The sequence below is a fragment of the Diabrotica virgifera genome, chromosome 1 (assembly GCF_917563875.1).
Source record: "Diabrotica virgifera virgifera chromosome 1, PGI_DIABVI_V3a".
Classification (NCBI taxonomy): domain Eukaryota; kingdom Metazoa; phylum Arthropoda; class Insecta; order Coleoptera; family Chrysomelidae; genus Diabrotica; species Diabrotica virgifera.
The window spans coordinates 235,261,535-235,273,556 of NC_065443.1; the positions used below are offsets into that span (position 1 = coordinate 235,261,535).

General features: G+C 31.0%; 2 protein-coding genes across 13 annotated transcripts in view; one reads left to right on the plus strand and one right to left on the minus strand.

Moving 5' to 3' along the window:
* Window positions 1-12,022, minus strand: part of LOC114333247 (elongation of very long chain fatty acids protein-like) — a 351,442-nt gene that overhangs the window by 196,759 nt on the left and 142,661 nt on the right. The window lies entirely within an intron of this gene.
* Window positions 1-12,022, plus strand: part of LOC114333136 (obscurin) — a 615,016-nt gene that overhangs the window by 107,818 nt on the left and 495,176 nt on the right. For all 10 annotated transcript variants that reach the window (XM_028283003.2, XM_028282967.2, XM_028282979.2 and 7 more), the window contains exon 4: window positions 7,210-7,353. In XM_028283003.2, the coding sequence (XP_028138804.2) occupies window positions 7,210-7,353 (144 nt within the window). The remainder of the gene's footprint in view (window positions 1-7,209; window positions 7,354-12,022) is intronic.

A 12,022-nucleotide genomic window follows, 5' to 3' on the forward strand; every position in this document is an offset into this window, starting at 1 on the left:
ACAAAATGGCGCCCGAAAATCGTTTTTTTTTTCAATTATTGCCCTACACCTCCGAAGTTTTTAATTTTACAACAAAAATACTCAAATAAAAATTCACCGCCATTAAATTCTGCATAGATACGTGCTTTTCCCGCTCTGCTCGGATGAAAATTTTCCTCGAAAATTGCGGGTTTTCCCAACAAATCTTTAATTTTCAAATAAAGTTTTAGATAAGTAATTATCTACCAATAATTAAATAATTTGGTGACTTAAAAGCCTTCTTGGCTTAGATTGTAATACCAGAAGCCGATGAAAATTAAATGAATATTTTAGCAACAATTCAATTGTTAATTAATAATTTACGGTCGCAATAATAACCAAAATAATTATGATACACTGATCAAACTTTGAAATCTTATAAAGATGAGATGTCTATTTAACATTTTGTGGACAAAATATATTTTTTTTTATTTTTTTGCATAATCTTTAAATGTTTAAAAAAAATAGTTACAAACAAATTAACGTTTCTCAGAAAGTTTTTATTATATTGTAATTTTAAAAAATAGCTAAATTTCAAATATCTTGAGAATGAATGCTTTAAAACTTTTTTGCAAGCATTTGCAAAACAGTTATGAAACAGCAAAGTTAACATGCGATTACTGCGGTGTTTATATTTTTTTTTAATTCTTTCAAAGCGTAGAAGTGAGTTTAAAGTACAAGCTAATTATTTACAAAAAAATATCGATTATCAGTTTAATGCTTATATTTTAATTAAAGATTATAAATATATCTTTTTGTAATTTACACGCGCGAAAGTAGAATAATACAGTACTGTAGCTAAAATTTTTACTCGGAGCGACGACCGGCCGCGCGAGACGTACACTTTTATAAATAATGTACGCTGCGTGTCAGTCGCTTCCAGTGAACATTTTAGCTCCGACTCTGTATCAGGCCTACTTTTGCGCTAAAAATTACAAAAAAAAAGTATTTTTAATCTTTGATTAAAATATAACCATTGCACTAATTTTTGACATTCTTTGTGAGTAATTAGATTGTACCATAGACTCACTTTTAAGCTTTGAAACAATTAAAACAAATTATAAACGACGGAAAATTCGTATATTTATTTTGCTGTTTCATAACTTTTTTGCAAATGGTTGGAAAAATTTTTTAAAGCATTCATTTTCAAGACCTATGAAATACGCATTTTAAGTATTTTATAAAATTAGGATATAATAAACAATTTCTGAGAAATGTTAAGCTTTTTATAATAATTTTTTTTAAACATTTAAAGATTATGCAAAAGATGAAAATTTTATATTTTGTCGACAAAATATTAAATAGGCATCACACCTTTATAATCTTTCTAAGATTTACCAATGTCTCATGATTATTTTGGTTGTTATTGCGACTGTAAATTGTTAATTAACAATTGAATTGTTGCTAAAATATTCGTTTCATTTTCACCGGCTTCTGAATTTATTATATATACCAAGAAAGCTTTTATTTCATCAAGCTATATAATTATTGATAAATAATTAATGGCCCAAAAAATTTATTTGAAAATTCGATATTTTGTTGGGAAAACCCACATTTTCTGAGGAAAATTTTCATCGGAGCCAATCGGAAATACCATGCTTCTATGTAGAGTTAGATTGGGGTGAATTTTTATTAGAGTGTTTTTGGTGTAAAGTTAAAATCTTCGGAGTTATAGAGCAATAATTGAAAAAAATAAGATTTGTCGGCGTCATTTTGTTTATAAAAAAAGTAGCACACTATCTGCGGACTTTGCATACCTATATTAATAATATATAGGATCTTATAATTCGATTCCAGCAATAAAATTGCTGGTAAATAACTTTTCCATGAATTTTGCTAATTAGCCCAGAGTACATAGAAAAAGTTAAGATATACTTTAATAAATAAATTATCTTCAATAAATAATTATCTAATAAAAATCATTGATTTATTAAAGTGTACTTTTACTTTTTCTATGATCATTAATGATACTATGATTAAAAAACTATATTTTTGTAAAAAAAAATATTTTTTCAAGATTGGTTTAAACAAATTAGACTGTTTATTAATTAATAAATTTATAAACAAATTGCATATTTGTAATGTATGTAGAAATTACATACGAATTAAAAGAGAAAGATCAAAATCCATTGAGTTGATCCGGAGATACAGAAAATTATATTACTTAGTTTGAAATTGCTTTTTCGGTATTTTAATTCGGTGGATTTGTAGGTTCCCCTAGTAATCGTTTGAACTACATTTTTGAAAAATCGTAGAGGGTGCTGTGAAGGTACAATGATTGTGCAATTTTTTGTAAGAAAAAATACAAATCCCATTATTGGAAATGGCATTAATGAGATTCCTTAATTGTTATAAACAAATTAGCTGTGAATTAAAAAAACATATGGCTAACTTTGTCCCAAATGAACCCAGGCTAAATTTTTTTATTTAAAAATTCGTGTTAAAATACTGTCTTTTCTAATATACATATAAAAATTATTTCTACGGATAACATTTTTAAAGTAATTCTAAATGTTTATAAACTACAAAATTTCAAAAATGTGGCATTAGGATTTTTGACTATATTAATTATTTTTTTTTTTATCTTTTTTAACACATTTTGATACTATCACTCTTCTACTTTCGTTCGGCATACTCAGACTTGCCCTATCTTCATTATTTTCTGTCTTATCTTATTGCAAAATAACGGTCTCTGGGAAAAACAAATAGAATAATTCTTAAACTAATAAATGGATCGGCCTCAAATTTTAAAGGTTTAGTAAGTACGCCAATACCCAACTTGGGGTGGAACACTAAAGTTCTAAGGTAGTTTTAGTAAAAGTTATTAAAAAATAACGATTTTCACTTATTTTGCAGTTTGCGTAGCAACAAATTAACTTTTTAAGTTTCAAAAATCGGCATTTTGGAAGTTTGCAATGTTCTAAAAAACTGAATTGTGTAATTTTATGTCTACTATTTAGCTTTTGAATAGAGTGCAAAAAATCGAAAAAATCACGATTTTTGCACTAAATTGTTAATAATTAAAAAACGGACGCGAACTCTAGGCATAAAACAGGTAGGTTTTCGTCCTATATGTCTACAATAACCAAAAAAAGTAGTCAGCTACCTGGATCTTTAAGTATCCCGAGAAAATCCTATTACTCTGAACTAAAACGCATATGAGAGAGAATGCGATAATTTACTAAACTGGGTGGCAGAAAACTGTATAGATCTTGAAACTGTGCTGCTTGGATACTTGGACGATCTCGCTGAAACGTTTTCTCGGAGTTCCTTATGATCCAAATATTCAATGGTAAAGAAGATTTAATGGTAAATAAGAATATTAACATCGCGAATAACCATAAGTTAAGCGAATATTTGAAGCAATATTCACAAGTATACCAGCCAAAAAAGCCGTTTTTAATGAAAAAAATTGCATTAATATTTGATGTATTTGGTGCATGTCGACGGCACGAACTGGTGAATATGCTAATTACTCGCGTAGAAGATAGAAAATCAGTTTTTGTGGTAAACGTACCAGAGAATAAAAACAGACAAAAGACGCGTTCTTAACATTATGGAAGGAGACAAAATTAAGTTTTCAGCCAATAAGAGAATACATGTCTTTACAGCCACATGTTTGTTCAGAAAAAAGATCTTTCTCTGGTCTATAGGCAAGATCACTGTACCGTATAACCAGTTGGAAAAAAAACATTTGGAAAAATCCCCTTCATCATTGCAAAATATCTGCGTTTGAGCGATCCTGACAAGTATACTGATCACTATCTAAGTTAAACATAGGCAACTGTTCTAGCAGACGCTGGAGCTAGTATGAAAATGTTGAAGCAGCATGGTGGATGGAAGAGTACGTCAGTTGCTGAAGTCTGAAGATTATATATAGAGGGTAGAATATCTTTAAAAATGAGGTTAAAGAGATGCTTCTGATGCTTCTGGATCAGTCTTTCCCTTGAACAAGCTTGATATGCAGACAATGAAACATGAATAAAGATTTGCTGCTGGCGATCTATCTATCATCGGATCTTTTAAGGATTGCCACTTTTATTTGAATTCCACTAGATAATATTATGTAGTTATAATAATATTTTGTAACTTTAATAATAAATGAAATTAACAGGTTATCAAATTTTTTTTGTCTTTATGTCTGTACGGACTATAAAATGCACTATATGCCTTTCTTCTTCTTCATGTACCTCCTTTCAGAATCTTAATTTCCATCATAACTATCTTAATTTTATTTGCTGACACCCTCAATAGCAAGGTTGTATTAATATCATATCAATCTCGCAAATTATTCAACCAGTTCATTCGTCCTGGACTGCGTTTGTTCGCACAGGCATAAAGTTGGTACTATTATAGTACATTCTTTCACGGTTTTTGCCGTAAATTTTAAATAACGGCATGGATTGATATGAAATTTGGCATAAGCATAGCTAACATGTCAAAGAAAAAAAGTGATATGGTGCCGATGTGTGTTTTTGCCGTGGGGGTGAGTTTCACCAAATCTTGGGGGTGAAAAAATATATGTCCAAGATAAGTCCTTAACCCACCAGTGGTCGCTACATGAGATTTTCTCTCACGGTTTCAGAAAATTGCGCACAACTTTTTTTCTAGGAAATTATACGCGCTGTAGTTCCTTCTAGTCTCCTAACTATCCTCCCTCGACAATCTAATAGACTTGTCGGCTCAGATAGTGACTTAGTTTTCTTAGTATCACCATATTGTTGAGTCAGTGCGCTTCATGTGAGAGATTCTCTCATCAAGCGACCACCGGCGTCACCAACTGTGTATAAAAATTAATTTTATTTTCCCCCTTAAAACCTAAAATAATATCCTTTTATGATGTAATAAAAGGCGCCGTGGATGTGGTCGATGATATGAAAATTCTATATTCTGTTTCAGGAGTTAGTTGTAGATGGTCACTTACCATATATTTTTCAATGCTAAATATTAGCGGCACCAATAGACGCATTTTATATAAAGATAATAATAATAAAAAAAACGTCGTGTCTTTTTAAACAAATGGCTTTATCGTTGATAAAACCTCATCTTCTTTGTAAAATTTTGTAAAGAAAGGCAAAAGTTGGATATGTGAGAGAAAATCTCACGCGCGACCACTCGCGTAACAACCTACCTAGCGACCAATGCCGGGTTAAATGGATAAACTGACTTATTTTAAGCAACTTTTATTCTATAGAGTTTTTTCAACAAATCAATACTTTTCGAGTTATTTGCAAGTGAATATGTTCATTTTTCAATAAAATAACCACGTTTTTAGAGAGTTTTTCGCAAATAATTCAAAACGTAAGCAATTTTGTCGAAAAAAAAATAATCTTAGCAAAACTATAGCCTAAAAAAAGTGAAAAAAACGGTGTATACATTAGGTCTTTATACCTAGCAAAATCAGAGTTATAGCTAATGAAAAATAGGTTCATATTCGAAAAATTCCAAATAGAATAACTCAATGTGAAATATCCAAATAATGAAGCATTCTTGGGGAAAACACATTAAACTTTTTTAAACTATTTAAAAAAAAGCTTTATATCTGTTTATATAAAAAAAATTTTTAGCACCAAATGTAAGCAAGTTACGCTCAAAATAAAGTTGGTCCCTTTTGCTTTGGCAAAAAAAATCACAAAGATCTCCCCCCAGTTAGCAACTTAAATGAAATTATTCGTTACCGCTTCACAAGTAACTGACTTTACTTATGTTGTGTTTATATGATCAATAAGTTTCATCGATTCAAAAAGCTTATTTTTGAAAAAAATTGGTTTTAAGTTAAAATTTTTTAAAATTTTAATTTTGAAAAAAATTATCTTTTTCAAAATAACTTAAAAATTGTTAGAGATACCAAAAATCTTAAACAATAAAAAAAGATATTTTCTGTAAGACAAAAATTTGTTAAGATTCGGTGTTTCTAAATTGGCATACACTCGTGATAAGTGACTCGTTCAAGCCCTTTTATCATATGATCAATACTCAAACACACAGATCATATGATCAATACATACGCGAGTAAAAAACTTGTGAAATGGTAACAATTAAGTTCATTTGAAATGCTAATTAGGGGGTGATTTTCCCGATTTCTTACCAAAAAAAGGGACCAACTTTACTTTGAGCGTAACTTGTTTACTTTTGATGCTAAAAAATTTTATTAAAAAACAAAAATAAGCATTTTTAAACACTTTAAAAAAGTTAAAATGAGTTTTCCCCAAAAAAGTGCTTCGTTATTTGGTTATGGCACGTTACAATATTCGATTTGGAATTTGACGAATATGAACCTATTTTTTATTAGCTATAACTCTGCTTATACTAGGTATAGTGCTAACATATACACCATGTTTTTCACGTTTTTACGTGCTATATTTTTCATACGAATTTTTTTTCGACTAAATACTTACTTTTTGAGTTATTTGCGAAAAACCGTCTAAAACGTGGTTATTTTGTAGAAAAATTAACATATTCACTCGCAAATAACTCAAAAGTATTAACTTTATAGAGCAAAAGTTGCTTAGAATTAGTCATTTGATCCATTTCCGGACTTATTTCGAATATATATTTTTAGCCCCCAAAAGGGGGTGAAAACCACCCCAGGGCAAAAGCACATATCGGCACAATATCACTTTTTTTCTTTGACTTGTTAGCTATGTGTATGCCAAATTTCATGTCAATCCAAGCGGTTCTTTAAAATTTAGAGGTTTTGCAATATTTTACCTTCAAAGAACGTAGTATTATGTACTTACTATATTGGACTACTATGTAGTTGGTAACTAATCAGTAAAAAGACAATAATGAACTATAAATGACAGAATTAAAATTTAAAAATCAAACAACGTCTGTCAGTGCCAAAGCTGCCAGTTTATATAGACGTAACTGCTTATAGAGTAGTAAATAATATTCTGTTTGTTCTAGCAAACAGTCAAACTAGTCAGAAACCGTCAGCAAACAGTAGTTGGTCAGTGAGAAAACATAATAGAGTCACCAGTGCTATCCCCTCTACTTGCGCTGGTCCACTATTCGCTGATGGTTTCAAACCGTTTGAAACTGATGCTAGAACAAACCTATACCTCCAGTTTCAACATAAAGCAAATAAATGTATTTATATCATTTATACCGAAAATGTTGTTGTAAATCACGTTTGACCTAGTGCTTTTTATTTTTGGTTAAAATTAAAACTATATTACAACTATTTAGACGCATCAAACTTGATCCAGACCTCGACAGCGTATCGGGAGAATTATTGGATAATCCAGCAGCTCACCACAAACTTTCCTTGAAACCCAAGAGGACCCATACCAGCTCCAGACATTCCCCTACTAGGTTAAATATAAGTCAACGGTAAGTTAAATCTCAATGAAAATTTGAATATTGTTGATTCACTAAGGGCTGGTTGTACCAACAGATCTTAAACTTAAGACGTGCCTTAACCTTAGCTTACGAAACATGTGCTTTGCAACATTGAGTCTTAGATCAATTTTTAAGTTGCCACAATGACGTGCAAATCGAATAAATCGTGTAAGAATCGAAAATTATGGTGCAACGTAAGTGAGATATAAAGCGGTCCTATTTAAAAGCTGAGCTGGACTAAGCTGAAGCTTAATATTTGTTGGTGCAACCAGGCATAAAATTGGTAATATTTGAGTGAGTGTTAAAACATACAAAACAAAAATTCCTACCAGACCTTATTAACACGTTCAATGCCACCAGTTAATTACTTGTGCATCAGCTGTGCCGCCCACCTTTTTTTTTCTGATTTTTATATTGAATGTTTACAATGAATAAAAAACGGTATTACAAATGTGATTTTATTGAAAAAAAACATAACACTTGATCATTAAGAAAAATACACTCATGGGTGTAACCGGCAACTCTAATGAAAATTTCAATAGAAATGTCGATTACACCCATGGGTGTAAGTCAAATTTACAGTAATTTTTAGGGATATGACCATAAAAAACAAAAAATACAACACTTAAAGCACTTAGGGCGAATGGTATTTAAAAAAAACACTCGACACAAAAACCAGGTGATCCAGTGGCGTTGCAAACATAAATAGTTGCTTTTCTTTTATTTTGCCTCCTGCATACTAGGCACTCCTTCCTTAGGACTCGTTTTACCTTTTTTGAAGTATCTCTTGTACCATAATTTGCTTCAACTGTTTTCTCTATTTTTTCCTATTTGTCCTCTGTCTAATTTATCTATTTACATTATGACTTAACGTACATAAGTTCGGCAGTTAGGATGTCATAAGCCAGCTAACATGATATCGTTCTCTGAGCCTTTCCTTTCATCAACCAGCATTACAGATGTTTAGTATAATGTTCATTTAACATGCCTACCAAATTTTATTCTATTCGGAATATTGCCGGCTTTACATTGATCGCATATATGTTTACTATGACCGCGCTACACCCAAGGGTGTATGTGGCAACTCTACAAAACCTTAAATTACACTCATGGGTGTAGTTGGCAATGAACGTGTTAACAGTTTAAATATACCTAGTGTTGCATAGATTTCTAACAGAGAGGAGAAGGATAGTGATAATTACTGGGAGCGTACACTTCCCGTCATATAAAACTGGTACACTTTTTTTCCCAATGTAAACCTGTGTTCAGACTGGAAACAATGGTTCGTGAATCACTTCGTCGTTGCCATCACAGATAACGGAATTGCACTAAATCTAAATAAAAATAATAAGATTCAAAAACGTACCTATAAAATTTTTAGATAGGTATTATTTTTATCATTAACAACAAAAAACCGTATCTAATAAATTTAATAATAAGAGAGAGGGTTGAGTTAATGTCCAAAATGTTTGAAGGGGGTCTACCCCAAAATCCCGAGAGCCAAAATCCCGACAGTCACAATCCTGATGGCCAAAATCCCGACACGCCAGAATCCCGACAAAGGAAACAATAAATATTCAAAATGTAGTGGTCGGAATTTTTACTTATGCGAGGATTGTTGCTTGTCGGGATTTTGGCCTGTTGGGATTCTGGCGTGTCGGGATTCTGGCGTGTCGGTGTTTTGGCCGTCGGGATTTTGGCTGTCGGGATTTTGGCTGTCGGGATTTTGGCTGTCGGGATTTTTGGCGCCACCGGTTTGAAGGATCTTAAACAACTCAATATAGCTTTGTGCTACACTTTACGAGAAACCAATGACACCTCTCGATTTGAAATTAAATATAATAATTTAATGTCATGTCTAGATTTATTATCTATCATTATTTTTGAATTGAAATATTTTCATAAATTATAATAAAACACGAATCAATGTATGGGTACTTAATTGAGATGATGGAAAATTACAAAAATTAATACGAGAATTTTTAGGATGCATATATAAATAAATGTGACTAACTGATCGAGAATGCTCGATATTGTTTTAGTTTTTGTGTACTTAAAACAACGATCTGAAGCATGTTATCGGTAAGTGGATGCAACCCGCACAGAACAGAGACAGATGAAAAGAGCTGAGGGACACTTATGTCCAGCAGTGGACGCGTACGGGTTGATAATGATGATACTAAAAACTTGCAGTCTATCGCACAGCCCTTTTCGTTGAACTGGCAACGTTGCCCTAGAAATTAGAATGACACATGTGACAAGATCAACTTACACAACTTGAAAAACACCATTTTTCGGTTATAGAGTTGTACCAGTTTTTTATGACGCGAAGTGTACATATACCTACCTATGCTTTAATTTTGACTAAAAACTTTCTATATAAATAATACTAATCTACAAGCGACTAAAAAATTTAAAAAATAAATATTTAAACATTTTTAATTTAAGTAGTTCTAAGTAGTTGTTGATAAACTAAAAGTGAATATTTTTTTACTTTAATTGACAATTTAATGTTGGCTATGGGCACGCATAGTCACAACACGAATTCACAATTTGTCCAATGTTGCAAAACATTAATGACTAAATTTACTAGACGGTTGGGACTGGGTTCAGCGAGTAGAGTAACCAAAAACTCGTTATTTTCCCGTTTCTTGGTAATTACTCAATTCCATATTTTTTCTTTCCTCTCCTTTTTCTTCTTATACCGCTCTAGTTTCTATAAAGTTTTCTCTAAGATTTGTTTTTAAACCAAGAGAAGTAAATGAAAAAGACAGAATCACAACCAAGAAAGTCACTAGAAAAATCAGCAAATACATCTTCTTTTTTGGTTGATCATATCGGCCTTCGACAGTAATCCATAAACACTATATTTTACTAATACATCACTAAAGAGTTACAAAAACAACTGTTTCTTTAAATAAAAACAGACTAAAAATCTAAAAATTAAAGGAATAACGCAGAAAATACAAAAAATCGCTGATATAGCTTAATTAACCTATGAATTGCCAATAGTGTCAAAATTTTATAAATGTCGTTAGTGTCAAAATTTGATAACAGTAAAGTAAAACATGACATTTCCATTTAAAAACTTGGTCTAGTATTTAAATGTATGAATAATTTCTCAAACAGGGTTCAAACTAGCTTTTTTAGGTGGTTTAAACTACAGTAGACTCCCTCTATAACGAGAACTGAAATGGTGGACTAATTATCTCGTTATAAGCGGATCTCGTTATATCAATCAACAATAATATTGAAATGTTTCGATGCCTCTTACGTAGTTTATTAGGTTTCGATGGTCAACCTGAACAGTGAACAATAACACTTCGCCGTCATAAATTGTAAATTTCCTATAATATTCAATATCGGTCGATAAAGAGGCAGAAGTTTATTACAGGTGGCTGAGTTTATTACAGCACTGGCCTCGATAATAAGAGAGAGGTTGGGCATTTCTATGTACAGGCAGTTGGGGCATTTATTTATTTATGACCATTACAACGCTAAAAACAGGTAAAGACACGTATTCTTCTATTTCAATTTTCCTCCTTTTAACCAAATATGCCTCGTTATAGAGCGTTATAGTTCAATAGGAATTTCATGGGACACCTAATGTACCTCGTTATAAGCGAAACCTCGTTATATCCGTGTTCGTTATAAAGAGAGTCTACTGCATATATTTTCATCCGAAATTTTCTTCTTATCAAATACAGGGTGAGTCAAAACGCAAGTACATTATTTTCTCAGTAATTTTAATTGGAACACCCTGTATTTTATATCACTATTAAAAAGTACCTTTTTAGATAACATTCCCGATGTCTAGATTTATTAGTTTTCGAAATATTTCCATGTTTCAATGGACCAGTAGCGTGGCTACACAGATCATCAAAATTTAATAAACTGGACTGATTTTTTCGGGGTTACGTTATTAATGAAGTTTATAAAATACCTTCATCAACAAGGGATGAGATGAAAAATACAAAGTGTATTTCGATGTGTTAGTTTACAAATGATTCCTAGAGTAAGTAGCTCATTCAATGATCGTTTTTAGGTGTGCATAAATGTGTTAGGAGGTAATTTTGAACACCTTATGTAATTAAATATTAAAAATATTTTATTAAAAGTAGTTTCTAATTTTTTCAAACAGGTTTTTTTGCAAAATGTATTACCGATAAATTATTTTTCGTTCCTTATTTGTTACATTCTTACATTTATATACAAAAGTGTAGTGTTCACAAATTAGTGTCTTCACAAAATGTTGTATTTTGTGTGTTTTTTTGTAAAATTTAATACCAATTTTCTTTCTCTATTTGTTACATTTACATAAAAAGTAGTTTTTCATTGTTTCACAAATGTTGCATGTTGTGGTTGTGTTTTTTTTTGTAAAATGTATTACTAATAAATTATTTTTATTTATTTATTTGCTACATTGTTACATTGATTACCGGTTTGATAATCAGTAATCTTCAATGGTCAATTCAGTCATGGCTTACTTAAAATTTAAATAAATTTAGACACCTAAAATAATTTGCTCTGAAAAATTAAAATATTTCGAATACTAATAAATTTGGACTTAGGGATTTTTATATAAGAATTAAAGTACGGTAATGTTACTTTTCAATAATGATATAAAATACAGGATATTGCATTCAACATTACTGAGAAA